Source organism: Anser cygnoides, chromosome 6 (assembly GCF_040182565.1).
Source record: "Anser cygnoides isolate HZ-2024a breed goose chromosome 6, Taihu_goose_T2T_genome, whole genome shotgun sequence".
Lineage (NCBI taxonomy): Eukaryota > Metazoa > Chordata > Aves > Anseriformes > Anatidae > Anser > Anser cygnoides.
Genome location: NC_089878.1, coordinates 18,342,752 through 18,363,384, shown reverse-complemented (window position 1 = coordinate 18,363,384; position 20,633 = coordinate 18,342,752). Strand labels below are relative to the sequence as shown.

The window sequence follows — 20,633 nt, the reverse complement described above, 5'->3', positions numbered from 1 at the left end:
ATTGTAGGTATATAGCCTTTAAATAATGCCTTTTGCTATACTGTAGAGCTTTAATGCCTCTGCTAATGGCATGTCAGCACATGCAAATTAGCAACTCTATGCTATGCCTGACATTCTCTCCATTACCATTCTGGAGACGAAAGCATCAAACATAACACACAAAGTAACACACACCTAGAGTTATTACCTAAAAGTATGCATACATTTACATGGAATACATTATATCCTTATATGAAGATACTAGCATTGAACAAGCACTCCAGAAGGTGCAAAAGCTAATCCTGTATGCTGGATCGACTGAGGTCTGACTGTGCATGGGACAAGGTGCTAGTCCACAAGCAAGCTTGCACACACAGAGCATTCCTAGCAAGGACAGGCCCTCCTCACTCCACAGCAACACATGGTCTGCTTGTGTACTAAAGCTTTGTTATTAATTTCAAAATTAGAAATATTTTTCATCAATTTTTCATCTTAAAATCTACTCTATTTCAAATGCCCTTGGCTTGCAATACCTTGTGGCAGTAAGTCCAAGATGTATTTACTCATATCAGTTATAAAGGCGTTCTGAAAATCATCCCCACACTATGGTAGAATAAATAAATGCCAATTTACTTCTGTCCCACGTTTTACTTTCAATATGTATATAACATCTTTTCTCAAAGAGCATCTAGTTTGCTATCCAACCCTATTGTAGTTTGTCAGAAATCTAAGATAAGTAAAAATTGTTTTCTGCTATGACAGATTGCACTTAATACTGACATTCTTGTCAAGCTTCTCCTTTATCTGAACTCATATTCCTATAGATTTGTATAGTCCTTCCTAATTTTCATTATTCTAACTTTAATTATATGCAATTTTGAATCCTTAATGTGTGAGACAGCAACCTGTTTAGAACCATGTGGCACCCTACTGTCAACCTATCCCCATCATTTATTTACATATAGGTTTTCTATTTATTAGTCAGTCTTACAAGAATTCTAATCTGTATATTTGGATAAGAATATTTTCATAGTACAAATCAAATTGATTTATTTTGTCTGATATCAATGTCATCTCGAAATGCCACTCTGTCATCCTAGCTAAGTACATAAATAGTAATAAAATAATCTATTACTGAAAAATGGATTCACAGCCCTTCAGCATATACCATTCTTTTGTTCAGTATTTCTCTGCTATGCCTTCAGTCACTTTACACAAATATTATTGTGAGTTGTTGCTCATTTATAGATAGAATTACTCTTCACTGAAGCATAGTGGCCATTTATCAAATGTATAATCTACATTCAAGCTGTATGACTATTAGTCTTTTTTAGATCTAAGAAAGAAGCTGTATTCTAAAGCAAGAAATTTAAATATCCTTGGTTTCAGTAGTAAATAAATTTCTGTGTTAACTTTCATATCTATGTAGCTAAGTGTGAAAGCTGGCACTGCTTGTTTTTCTTACGAGGGAGAACATTCAGTCTAAGCTGTAATATTGCACAAATAACTGCAGCATATGAAGGCTTACAGTAATTCAAGACTATGATATGTAAAGAATAAGGAATCTTGCTGAAGGCCCAAATAGGAAAGTTTTTCATTTTTCCTCCAAAGTGAATAAATAAATAGGAATAATCAAAGTGCTTCTCATGATTAGAATGTTTTCTAACATGAGTAGTCCTATTGATTTAAAAAGAATTCACATCTACATGCTTTACAGGATTGATTCCCAATACATAGACAAATGTCTTCAACCCTAAAGGAAAGGAAAAATATTATGCTGTCTTCATAGAAATCCAGTTTGGTTTAATTTTTGATTTAATATAGAGAGAAATTCGGATGTCATCCAGACTAACACTGTTTTTAGTGGTTCTTATCACAATGGTGGGTACTGTGTAAATTCAGCGGAGTTCTACAGTTAGTGTGCACACATCAGGGATATCTAGATCATTTTCTTCTGTTATCAGATGTGGAATTTATAACAATACTAAGATCTTAGCAATGTTACCATTTCATTAAAACAATGTTTTAAAAAAATATCAGTCTTGCATAATGCCTTTAAAAAGATTTTGAATTTAATTCAAACCATCCTCCATTATTGATTTAGCAGGGATAATGTAAATCTACAAATCTATCCTCAAAGTTCAAAGCTTTGTTCTCACCAAGATTATTTTCAATATACTTATGCATAAAAACTTCAGAATATAATAGAGAATAGTACTTTATTGTTGAATTAGCTTATAAGACTTTAAATAGCCATCATTTTTTGAATTTTTAGAGTTTGTTTTACTGGAGTTGGTAGGTTTTGTTCTTTATGAATACGGAAAAAACACAAGGAAAGTAGCTTCTACAAAGATGGGGGGTAAAAAAAAAAGAGAAACCTTTTTATCCATTTTGCTACTCTATATGCATTTTATATAGACAGGCAGTGTGCTGGAACGCCAGGTACCTTGCATTATGTATTTGCTTTGACCCACATCAGAGCTTACTGAGCTGCTAGAGATCCCGCTCTGACTTTATTCTAGCGAGCCATATCTGATAAGGGTTCAGCAGGTGTTGCTTTTGAAAAACCTACGATGATCAATTTTTTTTCCCTGTTCACAGTACTATTCATTTACACTTTATGGCACTAGAAAAAAAAATGACAGCAGGCTATGTAAAATATCAAATTTAAGAAATTTTCAGTTACTGATGAACAGGAAAATAAATGTAACATCTAGACTCATTCCTACATCTACATCTGTAAGAAATTGGTTTGTTATCACTATCCCCTCCTAACATTAACAAACAAACAAAAAAAAAACAAAAAGCATGGGTTTGAAATCAAATGTGAAAGATGGGTTCAAAATTACTTAGAGTTTTGCATGAGTTCCCCAGCTAAGTGTACTCTGAGGAAATTCTGCTTCAGCATTACCATAAGAAACTGCTCTCAGGTGCAGAGGTAGATATATAGAAAATTATGCTAACTACAAGAAATTCAGAAGCAGTAGCTTTCTTTACATGTGACACTTGTGAGCGATAAGTTTCACTAAGATGTACACGTACATCAAGAGCCACAGACTGTTTCGCCCAGGATTTCTTCACTTGGTCATACATAATTGTATTGTTGATGCCGAGGCCACAAAAAATAACAAAAGCCTAAAATGAGAGAAGGGGAGAGGGGAGAAAAAGAAATCAATTTACATTCTGTTATAATACAAACACAAAGATGAATACTTAACAACTGAAAAGGAAGTACATGGAAATATTAGCAGTAATTATGTTTAGACAGGTTACCTTGAGAATGCATGCAAGTCACTGGCCTCAAAAAGATGAGAAAGATCAGATGCGAGAAATGTTTTGATTAGGATGCAACCTTATTGAGAGCTTCTGAGAACTAATGGTAAACCGCAAATACAGACAACTTATTCCCACCTCCCTAAAGTAGGCTGAAGTAGCACTACCCAGAAATACCAAATTCTGCTGAAGAATTGTTACTGCTACAAAACAGAACGCCTCTTACCTCAAACAGTCGCTGGTCAGCGTCATCAAAGGGTTTCCCATCAAGCCTGTTCAGCACTTGAGCTACCCCTTTAGAAAGTGTAAATATGAATTACAATCTTTATTCATTAATTCATAAGGCAGAATATTCTATTCATTACTAACATTTTTTCTAACGTATTTTTTTCAAACTGAAAAGCAAAATTGAAAATATTTATTACGAAAAACATTAAGCATTGATACAAAACATTTCACATTGATATGTGAAAGTCTGACTTTTGTTACCAGGGCTCAGTTTATTATTTTCAACTGTTACTCTTTGCCCTGTAAGTATAATATTGGAGATCTAAACAAAGTGACTGACGATGCCTTTCACAAAAGGTTAAAGATCTCTTTGAGAAAGCACTTAAGGACTTGGCAAACAGAATCAGGTAACTTGTCCTAGCAATTTGAAGTTACTTACATAATTTGCCAGAGTAGTATCTTCATTCCTAAATATTAGCTAATTTGGCATCACCTGGGTATATAAGTCATTTTTTTTTAAAAATTATTTTTTCATGACTGGTCCATGAATTTATTGAATAATTAAAAAAATGACATTCCTTAAACCACTTGAAAAAGTGTTCAAAGTTCTTGGCTCTAGCTGAACTAATACTGAGTTATAGTGCAACAAACCATTTCTGTTTCATTTAGCTACAGTATGCCCTTAGAAAACCACTAAAAGCTGTCAGCAATAGAGGGTTGAGTTTTTCTTCTACTTCTTTAAGGTAAACTTCACAACGAGCCATATTTTTAAAAGGATTTTTTCCCAGGTCACCTCTGCTGATTAAGTTCAAAGATCCTGATCCTGCATGGCACTGAGCACCTTCAGCAAAGCACTACCAATTTCAGCTCTAGCCAACAGCCACAACACACAGGTCTTGCTCTTGCAGATTTAAATTGCTATAGTTTTGACTTGAATTCTTCTGTGGAAAGTTACAGAGGAAACCTGGCACTTATTTATAAATGGTGCTCCTTTTTGGGGCAAAAGCCAGTAATAATACAGGGTCAATGCAGGTGCATCATCGCTGAGAAGCATCCTATCAAACAGGCAATAAAACCTTGTAATGTCCTGATCCAGCCCACACCACCGCCACAGGCAACCCTGACAGCTGCCACAGTCTCTCCAGTAAGTTGGCCCTGACCATGTATTTTATCATTAAAAAGGGAAATGACCACCTTGCTGGACTGAAGAAACAGTTGCCTGAGTTGTACACAAAAAAAGGCAGACTGTCAAAAAGTATCAAAACTTATGGAACATTTTTTCACTAATAGTGTTAGCATTTTAATTTTCATCTAATTTTGTATTCAAGTTTCAATACAATATATAACTTAACAATAACACAGTGGGAAAGCTGAAAAAGTCCATACAGTATCCAAGTCAAAACATCCCTTCTTGGATACTTAGCATGCATCCTAGGTACCGTAACTTCTTAACAATATTCAGCTGGGAAAAAGAAGAAAAAGGAACACAGAATTAAAAAGACAGAATTAAATTCACATTAGCACAAAAATTGGGGAAGCTCTTCAGAAGGCCTTACCGATTATTTGGTGGTTGCTATTCCATATAGGAACACACAGAACAGACCTTATGTGAAAGCCAGAAATCTGGTCAGCCTAAAACATAGAAATGAGAGCTTCCATTATGCTCCTCCTTTACTACACTTGACTTTCTGTAGAAATAATTCATTGCAATAACTGAGTTTAAGAATAAAATTTTCACATGAATCCACTAACAGAAAAAAATTGCTGCCCTTTTTAAGTTATTATATTCTGTTTACAAATTGGGTAGCACTTCTAACTTTGAACGGACTAACTGTGAAACAGATATGAGATGGGTGAATTATTCAGGACATAACATATTAAAAGTACAACTGCGAACATATCAAGAATTGATGTGCTTTATTTCAGCATATCTCTCTGGCAAGAGATTGACCCCAGGTGTTAATTGTACTTTTTGAAATTCTGAATAAATTAGCATCAACACATTTTTTCCCATGTATTTTTACAGCTAGCCCCTTTTATTTTTCTTGTTTTGACAAACTCTGCTGGTGTGAGAGCTATTACCTATAATGACATACACAATAAAACTGGAACCAAGGAAACTCTTGCATGAAACACTTCCAAGCACGCTTATTGTAGTAGTGGCAAGCTTGCTGACCAAGACTGCCCACTGATTAATGAGCTGCCCAACTGCTGGCAAAGTCTCCCACAGTAATACTGCTTCACTGGACAGAATGCAGTGATGACTGTCCTTCCCTATGCCTCTAACATTTACTTAGGGGCATGCATACACACATTTTTATCTGCATCTGTATCTTCCAAACTGTGACTGGAATGAACACGTTAGGATACACGTGGAGCATTTATTAGGAGTGATAAGCATCGTGTGAAAAGAACAAGTTCATCGTGTGTATTTGTTTTGTGCAAATTATGAAATTAAAAGGGCAGTAGTCTAAGTTAGATCACAACATTTATCTCTTTAGATACTGGTTCTGTTCACACTGTGTACAGTTTCAGTCACCCCAACAGCTAACAATGACGATATTGCTGACACCAAACAACAACAGAAGAATTTTCAGCAATAAAAAATCAGTTTGCCTCAATCTCAAAGCACTTTGGCAGTGGAAAGCGTTGCTTAAATTAAAAAAAAAATCACAAGCAGACTAGTAACTGCCTATATTCATACACTAATTCCATGACCTGTTTTTACTGTATAAAGCCATGTCAACACCAGCAGACCAGAAGGAGGACATACAGCAAGGAAAAATAATTCAAAAACAATATGCACACTTTACAGCCACTTGGCTATAACTATAAAACTTTACTATAATAACAGCAATGCCAAAAATACAAAGTATATTTACATTTCCAAAACTCTCTTACTTCAGCATCAAAGCGGGGATCCTGATAAGCGTCGCTGATATTCACTGGGAGACCCGTGGAAGCTACAAGTTCAGCAATGCTATTATTTATTAGCCAGTCAGAGTAAGATGATGATTTCTCCACACTGTCTTTGAAACTATCAAAAGGCATAGAAAGAGAAGAAAATAATAGACAACATTGCTTGAAAGTTGAGAATGTCTTACAGGCATATTCATAGGAACAGCAGAATTGTTCACAGTTATTAATGGTTACTGAGCATTATCTATGAAACAATAACTTGGTATCTATTTGAACAGTACACCAAAAAATTCTCTCCTTTACACAGTTCTTTCTACTGAAAATAGCATTGACCTCTTATGTAAAATAAACACATTTAATAATAAAATGCATTGACATATGAATCAAGAGCAGGATTACATTCCACGTTTCTGCTCATCAAAAGAAAACAGTTCTCAAGTTTTCTGTAGAGCTAGTTGAAAACAAAATTTCAGATTTTAATTTTTCAAATTAGGCTGATAACTTGGGTTATTTAAAATCCATACTTCCAATGATTTTTTTTTTGGTCATCTGAAATGTCTTGTTTATTTTTTATTTGGTCCAGAGTGCTGGATCAGAGTGGCTGAGGAAGAGATCATTAAATAAGTCTTGAAATCAATAAAGCAAGTGTGTTACAGTAGGTGGATTCTGGTAGATACACGAGCTGTGAATGTCAGTAAACAAGCATAAGACACCAGAATTATGGGCTTGACACACCAGACTTCACCACAGCTTATGCTTAAGGTCTCTGTAGACACAGTTTTCAAGTCCTCATCCAATCCACAGGAAAATTCTCATTGACTCACTGTAAACAGGTTTTTGACATTGGCAAAGGATACCTATTTGTGTGTAAATAAATAAATGCATATTACCTTAGCTTTGAGAAGAAAACTGATGAATTTTCAGCACCTGAGAAACATTACTTAGAAAAAAAAGTGACACTGAGCAGCTATGGAAAAGACTGCAATGGTTTGAAACCTTAAAATAATGGATAGGGATGAAGGATGCACAGGAAAATGCGTGGAAGACTCAATCAAAGTGAAAGGATTGATTTTTGTTGGCTGCATTAATTTTCTGGAGACTAATTCAACTAAGTCATTTATTTGAAAGAAAACTCAATAGTCCTAAAAGGCTATAAATAAAGATAATAATAATGATTTACACAAAGAAATCTAAGTGTATCAGCTTTCATTTGGGATAAGGATTTTGAGTGACTGTAATAAATGTTACACTTTGACAGGAACCTTTACTGAAGTAAAATGTTTTTGAGCTAAGTAATAAAATTTATTTGTATAATTTAAGATTTATTTCAGGGCATCAATATACTTGAGAGGAAGGAAAAATCTTTGAAGATAAAAATCTAATTTCAAACGTGTAGCTCCCAATTCATACCTTAAAAATCTGGATGATATTATCATTATAATGTAAGACAGTTTAAATGAGGACTGGATTATGAGTGTCACGCATTTTAAGTGGCAAATAAATTCAAGTAAAAGAACCAAGATATATTTCAGGAAGAAGTTTTAGAAGCATGTTCTACTATGTTTCCCCCAGTCCTAGCAAGTACTTTACAACTGCTCTCTGGAGAGAGGCACTCAACTTTCACCAGGAGGAAATATCAGTGCTCAATTCTGATGTAAATCACAGACAGCTGGCTCCCTCTCCATCCTCAGCAACTCAGAACAATCAAAAGCTCCTCTAAAAATTACAAGTAACAATTTTCTCTATACTGTGGAAAGCCACGAGCGAGTGCTGCTGGACTGAGGCAGGCAGCTGCGCACCACTGCCCCCATGTCTTGCCCACACACAAGCAGCAGCACCATATGCCAGACGGGAAAGAAAACCCAGCTAGAGCACCAAGCGGTGCTGCAGGCTCCCTTCAAGCAGGTGCATCCTCGTGGACTTTCCCCAAAGCGATATTCCCTGATAGGGATGAAGAACATACATGGGACAGCAGGGAGGTTGTACTGCCAGAGTCATGAGTATCTTCAATCCTCTCTAATGTGACACGAACCCTTTCAACTCCTAGGACTAAGACAGCAAAAAGATGTCTTAAACAGCATAAAAACACTGCAAAGAATCAGGCAATACACAAGTGAGTGTCATCCCCAGGGATGGTGACAGTGAAACAGCAGTAGCAGGGATTTCAGAACTTTCTTTGTACCTGTCCAACTGGGAGGGAGCACAAATATTTTCCTCAGCAAGCAGCCCACCCACTGGCTCAGGCAGCTCACCTTCCCTCTAACTCTGATACTTAGGTTGCAGAATAGTAATCTCAGCTACATCAGCCGCTAAAATGACTTCTGTGCAGGAAAGATACAGCTCACAGCATCTTCTCACTGGTACATCCAAACTGAACCCTCAAGGCTTCTACAAGTCATGTGGCTTTTTTTTCCAAAGAGAAAAAACTAAGAGATACGGCAAAACTGTTCTTCAAGAACAATGTGATTGACAAAAAGGAGAGCATCTTACGAATAAGAATTGAACTCAATCCTGGTGTGTGTTGGCATCTGCTGAACTGAACAGAATAATGCAAGTGTGTCCTTGCAAGGTATTTCTTTACAACCAACAGCAAATAAGATGCGAGTATTCATTATAATATTCAAGGACTAAACAGGTGAGCTGTTATTAGGCACAGACAAGAAAGGCAAAGGAAAAGCTAAATTTCTTCTAAAACCAAACAAGAAAACGTGTTAGCACATAAAAAGATACATTGTCCTTGGACCTTCTCTCTCCTTCAGATAAAGTTTATAACTAGAATGGTTCTCAGCCTGTAATCTTTGGATTTCCACTAAAATTTCAAAGAAATTGTATTTATCTTCACTAGAGTAGTGATGAAGAAAGTCACCTTGCCATTCTTCCCTACATAAAATATCTCATGATGTTACCATCAGTTAGGGATGTAGAATGTGGAATGGAAAGGGCAAAACTCACTAGAAGAAATGCTCAAATGTCAAGGGCTCCTGGCATTGTTCTGTATCCTAAATAACCTTTATTTTACCACTATAGTGCCAACAACTCAAGCTGTGCCTGTGCTAGATCCAAGTGTGACATCATATCTGTCAGTCTAAACTTGATCTTTGTAAAACCAACTTCACTCTCTACTAGATGGAAAATGAAAGAAAACAAGTAAGCCTTTACATTAAGATGCATAGAAATATACCTTTATAAGTCTTATTACACTGACTACTGGTTTGTTTATTCATGTGCCTCAGACCAAAGTTAAAATAATCTTTACTTGACTACATGCAGAGCAGGCTACTACAAATTGCTTTTTGGTAACATGCTAGCATAACTATGGTAACAAGAAATGAGCCAGCTTGGTTATCTTGACACCACTCTACGTTGTGTTGACTAATCTGGCTACTGATCAAGTTTGAGAAAAACAAGAACAACCACATCCCTTGATTCACACCCCTGTCCCTTAACAAAAGGAATTTATTTTCACCCTTTTAATTGACCAAGGAAAGAACAATTGCTACTCTGAAGCTTTTTGTCAAAAGGAGTAATTTATGATTCTCAGATTATTTATTCATATTTAAACCTTAACGTGATGTTTTTAATCACTTGCTTTTCTTTCCCATTTTATCTCACCAATCCATCGCCCTTCAGTGGTGGATAGGGCATGGAAGAGATCTAGTTTCTACCACTGTCTGTCTTTGTGGACCCATACTCCGCCATCAGCTTGTACTAACAATATACTAAAATAAAAACAATAAAATAAAGCTACTATTTTTGTAACGCTAAGATCAATCCAAGAAAAGCATTAATAATTAGGAACTGTCACAATTTGGAGCCCTTGGCTAAGGTGAATGTGCATGTTGTAAGTGGTAACTTCTTACCACACTGGAGGTAAAGAAGTAAAGCACTAAAAGCAGAATAAATCCATAAATACATTTTGAATGTTGTTTGAAGGGCTTACATATGGCAAAGCACAAAGTAATCTTCAAGCCTGCTAAATTATGGAAAGCAGGATGGACAGAAGTTAGGATTACACCTTTATGGCAATCATTCTGCATGGGAAATAAGTATTCAGAATCAGTATGATTTTTCTGCATACATATTTTTCTACATACATATTTTTTTTTTCATGAGATAATCCCTGAGTTTGAGCCCCAAAAGAGAGGAGAAACTTTCTCACAATAACGCTGAATCTTCATCCACTCCTTTAGTACGTAGGAGCTTTTAAGTGAACTTTTGTTACTGGTTTTCATTATCTTGTAGGAATTAATACAATAACCCCACAGAAATCTCGATTACTTCCTACAGTTAGCTTTTTGTCAATGTTTAAATACAGATCCTGCTAAGCAAAACATACACATTTATTTTGTCTGGGGTAACAGGAACACAATTTCTAGCAAATTCATGTTCTCTGTGGTTTTTAGGTTTTCCGACTTGACAAGAACAGAAATCAAATCTTACTGGAAGTCTTTCAATGCAACTCTAAGGAGGCATTTTGTAAGAGATCAACAAACAATTTTAAAACAATTTTGTAATTTTTACTTCAGTATTAACCATTCAAAATGACATTTGTGTGTTCTCCACAAGTTCAACAATAAAAAGGCATTAGTTATTTCCTGGTTTCTCCTCTGAGATACTGATATAATTTTAGTATGTATATAGCAATATTGACACAAGCAATTTTCCATTTGAAGTGTACAGGAGTCTTGTCCTGGTAAAAACAGTAAGCTCACATTCTTCAATCAAATCTACCCAAAGTTCCATAGTAAAATAAAACTAAGATGAAGCAAATTTAAAACTATGTGAAAAATGAAGCAATCCATTACCATATAAGAAATGAGCACTAACCTGTTTTCAGTATCAGCACTGCATTTTGGAGATAACAATTCAAAGGATTTTGTAAATTTCACCACCTGTCACATAAAAAAGGAACTTAAAATTGTTATTAAAATTATAGATATATCAAGTAAACATTAATGGAAAGTTCCTATATTTAAATAATATTTTTATCCGGTGATCGTAAGACAAAAATTAACTCTATATTCCCCCACAGTGGAGAATTCATGTTCAAATACACTATGCATTGTTCATAAACAAACAAAACTAAATGAAATAGTTTGATATTCCTTCATTAAGTTATTTTCTGCAACAGTATGCTCCCCCTCAAAGAACTTTGGAACATGAATTACAGAGCTTTACCCAAACTTCATTGGTTTTTATATATAGGAAAATAAACAGATTTTTTTTCCAGTACTAATTGTAACCTATTTTTCTTGAACATATGTGCCAACAGCACACAAATGAAACATTTTAAGAGTAGCTGATTTGACACAGATAATATTTTTGGATGCTAATGAATATCCACCTTCTACTTCAGTTCTGTATTGTAAAAGTCTTTCATGTGATGTGTGAAAGATGGTATTTTAGACATGGCTTTGCATTCAGTTACTCCATAAAGACCCACTTTGATAATATATAAATATATATATATATAACTGCTCCAAAACAGGCAGAATCAGGAAGATAATTGTTTTGCCACTTGTAAAAATGCTCAATTGTGCAGCAAGATGCTATTCTATTCCAACTTAACCTAAGATTTATGATTATTTAGAAAAAGAAAGCGATTGACCTTTTTTAGGCTTATCTGAATACCTTGTCTGTCCACATTTCAGGATTTGCTCCAGAGGAATAAGAACTCATTGTGTTTGGTTTGGAAAAAAACCTCTATGTTCAGAGGTAGAAATAGTACTAAGAGCAGAAAAAAATTGAAATGCCACCCACAGCCTGCTTGCTACAAACACAGTGTACTGCTCTATGAAAAATAAAATTCATATTATACTTGCAAAAATAGGAATGTAGTACAATTATATTTTGTAATTATAAAATCTGGGGGGGGGGGTCTAGAATGAGAAAAACTAGAAACATTAAAATTATGTAACAGAATATATACATGAAATACAAAGCTCGATCTTGCTTTTATGAATGCTAGTGTAACTTAGGGACACTCCATTGAAAGTATTTAATTTCTATTAGTTTAAATGAAATGAGAATCATATCTTTCCTCCAGGAAATCAAATGTTGTCTGCTATACATACAGTCTTGTGATTCTCTGGTAATCATTTACACTTGTCATAGCCTTGCAGCAAATCAATTACAGAGTCAGTGAATCCAAAGATACTTGAATAGAAAAAATGTTATTACAAACATTTTAATCTGTCAACTATTTCTCAAATCAACAGAAAGGAGGAAAGGAGGATAGATTGTGCTGAATAGCCACAAAACATGGAATGGAGCTACCAATGTAAAGGTAGCCACTTATTTTACTACTGATTACAATAATCATAACAATGTTAGACATTCTTAAAAGAGGATCTCATACCCTGCGAATACCAGTGTTTACAGTGTCCCAGCAAAAGTCCTTGTAAAAATGATGCATGAAATCCAATTCCTGATATATACTTTCATATAGTTTACCTCCATCTGTTCAACTTAAGAGCTGTACAACAAAATAATTATTCCCTGATCAAGTGGAAAGAGCAATTGAAAAAAAAAAAAACAAAAAATAGAAAACAAGAATACTTCAATAATGCTGAAAGTCGTGTTTTCACTTCACCTGCTCAATGTAAAAAGCTTCCTTCTATCACAAGAACAAATATGGTTCTAAAACTGTTTGGAAGCACCACCTATTTAATGAGGCTTTAGCCTTAAAACATCAAGGTGATAAATTCCAGGTAAATGTAAATGAATCTACAGACAAGGCTTTTCTTTCCTTCTACTACAAAAAATAAAATAAAAATAAAAGAGAAAAAATCAGGTCACTTTTTTTATTTTTTAAGCAGACCAAAGAAGTGCCTTGCTTCTCAGTTAAGCTGTCCTAGCTGCTCTGCAGTACAGACAAATTCCATGACACAGAAAACTGCAAATCATAGGTCATCTGCTGGATCACACTACAGTTGGATCCACCAACAACTTACAGGCATTCCATTAAATTCCTTTAGTTAACTTGAAAGAAATATAAATGTACTTTTCAGTTTCCCTTCAAAAAGTGGTATTAGATAAAGATTCAACCTGTATCTAATTTACATTTAAGAATTATATGCTGGAATAATTCTTGCTGACCAGCACTTACATACGGTGTGAAACAACTTCTCCACAATAAAAAAAAGCTGCTACACTACTCATATATTAGCCCTTCTGCAGGATATGCAGACATACTTACTGGTGATTCAATATCTTCTAGAAGTAATACAGAGCACCTTTCACACTTCAGTAGGGTTTGGGCCCGATGCATAATTTTCTTGACAATTTTCTCTAAGTCAGTCTGTTCTTCGAAGAGGTCATTCACTACTTCCAGCAAAGCCTATATATAAGCATAGAAACATTTTGTTTTGGTTGCAGAATAAATAAATACATGGAGCATCACAAGGAGTCAATCTCTGGGCTTGATTTTAATGAGTGATAAAATGAAATCTTCACATAAAGTTATTAATGATCATTTCAACAGAATCAATGTGTGGGGGGTGGTGGTGGTGGGTGTATCTGAAGAGAGAAACAAGTATTCATTTCTAAGCTCAACGCCGGGCACAGTACCACTCATAGCAAACAATGGGAATCTTTCAAACCATTCCATTTTGATCCAAAAATGAAACAATGGCTGTAATGCAACTCTCCAAGTATGCAGTATGGATTGAGTTACTTGATTTGCTATATTGAATTTGCTGGTGCATTTATACTTGTTTTATTCATTTATTTCCCATTCTGCATGTTCAAATTAGGAGAGAAAAGATGACATCAAGACTTCTATATTCCAGTAACACTCTGATCCCAAATTTACCACTAACAACTTTGTCTGTAAAATACAGTGATTTAAAATGAAGAGCTTCTCATTTCATTACCTATAAAAATAATAGACTATGTTCTTTCCTATTATGAGACCAAAGTAAGTTTTCATAGTTTTGTCTGGGATAGAGTTAATTTTCTTTGTAGAGGCTCACACAATGCTGTGTTTTGGACTTTTGATGAAAATATTGGTGACAAAACACCAATGTTTTTACTTGTTATAGAGCAGTGTTTACACAGAGCCAAGGACTTTCCTGCTTCTCTTGCTGCCCTGCCAGAGAGGAGGATGGGGGTACATAAGAATCTGGGAGGGGATATGGCCAGGACAGCTGATCCAGGCTGGCCAGAGATTCCATACCACATGGTGACATGCTCAACAATAAAAGCTGGGGCAAAGAAGGAAGGGGGCGTGGATGGGGGGGGGAGACATGTTCAGAGTGATGGTGTTCATCTTCCCAAGCAAATGTTACATGTGATGAGTCCTGCTTCCCTGGATGTGGCTGCCGATGGGAAGTGGTGAATGAATTCCTTGTTTTGCTTTGCTTAGATACGTGTGTATATTTTTGCTTTACCTAGCAAATTGTCTTCATCTCAACCCCATGAGTTCTTGCACTTTTACCTTTCCAGTTCTCTCCTTCATCCCTCCTGGGGAGAGAGAGCAAGCGGCTATGTGGTACTTAGCTGCCTGCCAGAGCTAAATCACAACTGAAGTCCAAAACTTCTTCTTTTATTCTGATTTAGGGCATTGAAACTAATGGACACCCATATAGGTAAGCATAACAATGTTAGTGGGCTTAGCTCTCCCAAGTGCAGTGGTCATCAAAATGCTGATCACAGTCACTGGAAATTGCCACCACCAGTGTGCAGGTTGATGGGGGGGGGGGGGGGGGGGGGGGGGGGGGCAGGGCAAAGTATAGACCTGTCTATCATGTTTTACTCAACTACTTTCAGCCATGGACTAGCCAAAGCTGAAGACCAACAACAAGTCAAAAACACAAGTACAGGCTACCGTGTACTTGTCAAATGGCAGCAAATACTTGTTATGGCAGCAAATACTTGTTATGCCTCCCACAGCTAAAGCAACAAGAAACAAAAATTCACATCTCTAATCCAATTTCCTAATGTGTCCACCCACCAGAATTTACCACTTTCTTATGAAGAATGAGAACGTACGTAATATTTTTCTGCTGAATGCCTCCCTTAGAAGAATAAACGCCAATTCCTCAAAAGTCTGTCATTGTTCCCTGCAGGCTGGGAATCTGTAGCTAATTTTAAGTCTTTAAGTAATCAAAAAAAAATATTTTGTTTGAACATCAAACAAAGAAAAAAAGAAAAAAAACACTTTGGCAGACAGGCTTTTTTTCCTGTTTGTTCCATGTCTCCACCCCAAAATATAGTAATCTGTAGTCAGACACAGACAGAAGACAAGCTCAAATATTTAATGACCCTTAAATCTATACACTCTTAGAAAGGGCTAATTTTGGTTTTCAGAGTAGTGGGAAGTACTAAAATCGTGGATATGAAAACGTTAGCACTTGATATAAGGACCCACCCGACTATAGTTTCCCCAGATTTGTGAAGCAAGAGTAGTTCAACACCACAGATGGTATTTCTACTGAAGCTTTGATGAGGTATGATCCACGATCACAAAAGTATTATCTGTCATTGAAGGAAAGGTGATTTGAAAGAAATTCAACAATTAGGAAAAAACCTCCAAATGACCATTTCATTTCTTAAAAAATAAAGACCTCTCCAAGAAACAACTGGCATGTGAGCTCAGTATTATTTTCACTTCTTTGAAGCCTCCTGCCCCAACTCATGCATGGCATCAGCAATGAGTAATGTAACATATCTATGCAGACACATGCTGTCAAAATCCTTCACATAGAGGTCTTTTTGCTTGCTTACTTTTATAAGGATACATCCACATTATTTGCACATGAATTGAATATTACAAATCCAGCATACCAAAAGGTTTGATATTTCTGGAGTTTTACAAGAGTTTGAATTGCTGCCAGTGTAACTTTCTACCGCACTGTCTGTGTCACCAGCACAATTGTCTCACTGCTACAAAACAAGAAACTGACACCAGGAAACAATAGCCACCAACAAGAGTGTTTCCCTCCCACGTTCTCTGCTTGCTGCCTCCGTAAAGTTCACTATCTGCTAGAAATGCATTTTTTTTTTTTTTTTTAAGTAAAATATAGTCAAAACTGTTTAGCAAACACATATACGTAACTGGAATCTGAAGGAACAAAAGAAGGTCCAATACTGGTCCAATACATGTTTTTGTTACTCACCCGGCTTCTGTCGTACTCCTTCCTTGAAGCTGCAAAAAGCTGGGCATTGGATATGGCAATCCCGCAGAATGGGAGATACATCTGCATCACCTAGAATCAGAAGAAATTCCCAGTCATTAAAAACAACTGCAATTAGACACGTTATTAGCAAAGAGATCTAAACTTAGGTTGCATTTCCCAGGAAGGTCTTGGCCCGCTCACTCTTCAGCAGAACACTAAACAAAAAGCAAAATCATCATAGACAAGGAACAGAAAACGGATGGAACAAAGACCAATTGGAAGTAAAGAATGAACGTATTTGGTTTCATAGGTCCCAACAGTGAGTTTCCTCTATGACTTGTCTGGAAAATTGCAGATTCTCAAGTCTAGCAATTGTCTGCTGAAGACTATATTAAAATACTGTAGGCACTGCAGCTTCCCCAGCAAAAGTATTCTTTATTTTTTCTGGACTGCTTTTGTTCTAAGATCTAAAGTAAGTAAAAACTGAAAACAGCAAGCTTGAGTCACATTCCTGCTGATTTCTAGAGGACACAGATTTTGCAGAATACCAGCACTGTGGAACATAACACATCCATCGAAAACTCTTAGTCAGAAAGCTGATTGTCTTCTCAGTGAGGGGGACAAGGGGGTGGGGAAAGGGTTACAGATATGCTTGAGAAAATACAAGGGAAGAGAAAGGATAGGGAAGTTAAATTAAAATGAATGAAAAGAATTACAAGACTTAGACCTGCAAGAACCTTTGTATTTAAACCTTTAAGGGGAGCAAGCTGGGGCTTAATACATCACCATCCATTAAGAAAGAGAGGCTAGACAAGAAGGACTGGGAGAATATTTTGAGGCACAAGCTGACCATACTTTAGGCTGCTTCTGTTTGACATGAGTAAACCATTCTGGTCAAATATTTGAATAGCTGTAAGACCTGCACTTTCACAAGGATGACAGTGGAACAAAGTCCAATAATAACATTTTTAAGCCACATACTGATAACAAGTCTGTAACACACTGTCATTGCAAAGCAGTTCCAAACTTGGGTCTGAGATATTAAGTAGATTTTATAGGTGCTGAATGGTCTCAATATTTGTGAAGCCAGCGGGAATTGGAGTATTCTGTGTTTTACAGAGTCAGCCCCTCTGTGTACCTGAAGCGATACAGAAGTTCACCAGATGGTTAGTAGAATATATGAAAAGCTTTGATAGAGAGCTTCAGTCCACCTTGATGTCTTTAGACAAAATAGATGATAGTATGAGCACTGAAATAAACTTCACTAACAAGGGAAGGGACCCTTATTCAGAAGGGTTACTTGGCTTTGCTCCATTGGACCTATTCTGAAAGATAATTCTACTTGCAAAACACCTAGGCACGGCTGAGGAGGGACCAGGGCACAAGTCAGGCTGGCAGGAAGCATCACTGCAGGGAGTGACTTAAAAGTCAAGTAGACTTCCCATCCTGAACTGAGTGAAAATTGAAAATAGCCTGAAAATAGTTCCAGTGAGGTGCACTGAAGCATATCACTGTGATCTTTAAACTAACTATATGTAATCATTTCTGTAGCACCATCATTAATTTCACATTGTAGGTGTATGACATTCTCCTTTTTGGTAATAAAGTGTGATTTCTAAGTGAAAGAGCATTTCCAATTAAAAAAAAATAAAGTAATGCTACAGCAACTAACCATTCTTCTCCCCAGTCTTTGTCAACTGGGAGATCCACTGCAGGCAATCCTCTCCTGTGAGAAATTCTGGCATAGAGAAACTGGCATTTGTCTTTGAAACTCCATTTCATTAGAAAATTACTGCTAACCCAGGGAAGTGGGCTATTAAGACTATTTGAGGAAAAAATTAAGAGTTGCAATCTCTCAGAAGAACCAGAACACTCCGCGGCAATTGCTGTTCTACTTCATCTTCCTTAAATACTCCATAGGCTACAGAAATAGTTTATTTGTGTTGGGGTAAAGATGAGTCCTCTAAGAGGATCTTCAGATCCTCTGAATTTTGCACCTTTGCAGCTGCCATTCTGTCAGAGTAACCACAGGTGTTATGAATCCACACAAACACACCTATACTGCGAGTTTGCAAACACTTTACTTTAGTCCGCTTCCACCATGGTTCCCTCTAAAGGAAAGTGAGGCACTTCAGACTTGACAAACCCTTATCGTTGTGCAACAGTAGTATTTAAGCTGGTCAACTATCACAACAGACCTGCAGGAAAGAGCACAAGAAATGAAAAGCAAGGACTGAAATACAATCCCTGAGGGGTTCATCATTCTTTCTGGTAAGAACTTCTGAGAGAATTTTGCATATTTGCGCGTAGATTTTACTTCTAAAATGAAGCAAAAACTTATCTGTATTTCCTTGTAATAATACTAAATGCCACAGCCAAGTAAGATGTATGTAGAGCAGAAAAATTTGAGAAAAATCTGATATTGGAGTAATTATATATATCATAGTGAGACTATATACAATTTTTACTTAATAAAAATAAGTAAATACTAGTATTCATTGGTCCCACACTGCAACCTATTTTCCCAAATATGATGTGACACCATAGCAATGGAAAGCGGTTTATGAACCTTCAGCCATCACAGAAGCAGCTAGCAAGAACATCTATTTAGCAAGAAGAAAATACAGTTTTGCAATACTGAAAAACACCACTCTCCAGAATACAAATTCCAATTTCTAAACAGAAAACAACATCCATAAAACACTGGTTCATGAAACGTCAAGAGTCTAGAAAAAGCTGACTTACGTCATTTTTTCCCACCACTCAAACTAATTGTGTAAGGTTTAGCACAACTAAAACAGACATCAAGTACCAAGCTGTTTAATGTAATCAGTAGAAAAAAATTAATGTCAACAAGTATTAAGAAAAAAAATATATAAAATCAACCATCAGTTAGAGAGGAACCATCCTGTAGTAAGCTGTAATAAGACATAAATTAATTATCACTGTTTACAGAAGAGCAAGCGTAAGAGCAAAAGCCTACTGTCTTTCCTCTTCCGTACTTTCTGAGCCATAAGGACAACTGCTGCATAAAACAGTCATTGGCAAGTTGTAATATAGTACCAAATAAAGAATAGACATTTCTAATGGTATCTGAATTTTAAATAAGATTTTTTTCATCAAAAATTACAGAATGGAGTAGAAGGCAGTTATCACATTTTGACTTCAAATTACAAAATTAAGTCTGCAGTGCCTGAGACTGCTTTCTGCTTTATTTTGTCATGTTTTAAGAGAAAGGAAGTCTTTACAAGCACCTCCAACCTACTGATATTACAGCTGTTGACACTCCAACAAATAAGAAGTAACAATACTCAGCTCGTTTCTGACCAAGCCACACACTATAATGAGCTGGTATTGTTGTGCAGATTCCCTTCGAGGATTTTTCCTCTGAGGGGAACACAAAGAAAGAGTTGAGGAAATAGCATATAACACTATAAACTGGAGACAACTCTTTAAGTTACAGGTATATAATTACAGATCCTTTGGTGCTCCAATACATTGCAATACAGAATCGTAATGCACCGCAATTCTATTTCCATTCCTGCTGATCATTACTATTGCTTCTTAAATAAAAGCATTTTACTTATAATAAGCATAAAAGCACAGTCCATGTTTTAATGTCTTAAATCTCCAGCACAGATATGGTTTGGTAATATACTATTGACTTTTGGTAATAGCAAATAAATTAGGCAGAAGCCTAGATTTTAGAAAAAGGACAGATTATGGCTGGTCATAGATACACTGTTACTCAGTACGTCACAGGAGCAGACCCAGATAACACATGCTTATTTTAATTTGTTTCAGTGAGATGATCTTTTCAGGAAAGAGCTGTTTTCTTCCCCATCTGCTGTTCTTCCCGCAGCACTGGACAGGTCAGGCCAGCTTGCCTCTACCAGCCACGGTCTGTACAGGTTCTACCAAATTGTTATATTACACGGTGAAGCCTGCGTGATGCTGGAACTTAAGGGATCACTGGCACCCAGTTCAAAGCTGGAGTACACTGCATGTTTTCATTACACCAATGCACAATATGTGTGTGAAATTCATAGAAAAACAGCTGACATACCCTTCCAAAAGGCATAAAATTATCTTCCCTTGCCTAAAGGAGATTTTAAA

At 36.2% G+C, this 20,633-nt stretch overlaps 1 protein-coding gene and 1 long non-coding RNA gene across 5 annotated transcripts in view; one reads left to right on the top strand and one right to left on the bottom strand.

Moving 5' to 3' along the window:
• PDE11A (phosphodiesterase 11A) overlaps window positions 1–20,633 on the bottom strand; it is a 134,239-nt gene that overhangs the window by 60,449 nt on the left and 53,157 nt on the right. For all 4 annotated transcript variants that reach the window (XM_013171593.3, XM_013171590.3, XM_013171591.3 and 1 more), the window contains 7 exons: window positions 16,518–16,607; window positions 13,598–13,738; window positions 11,227–11,291; window positions 6,382–6,517; window positions 5,037–5,112; window positions 3,479–3,546; window positions 3,022–3,114 (listed from right to left, as the gene is read on the bottom strand). In XM_013171593.3, coding sequence (XP_013027047.3) covers window positions 3,022–3,114; window positions 3,479–3,546; window positions 5,037–5,112; window positions 6,382–6,517; window positions 11,227–11,291; window positions 13,598–13,738; window positions 16,518–16,607 — 669 coding nt within the window. The remainder of the gene's footprint in view (window positions 1–3,021; window positions 3,115–3,478; window positions 3,547–5,036; window positions 5,113–6,381; window positions 6,518–11,226; window positions 11,292–13,597; window positions 13,739–16,517; window positions 16,608–20,633) is intronic.
• The window catches only part of LOC125182523 (uncharacterized), a 112,850-nt gene that overhangs the window by 81,596 nt on the left and 10,621 nt on the right, over window positions 1–20,633 (top strand). The gene's annotated exons all lie outside the window — the stretch shown is intronic.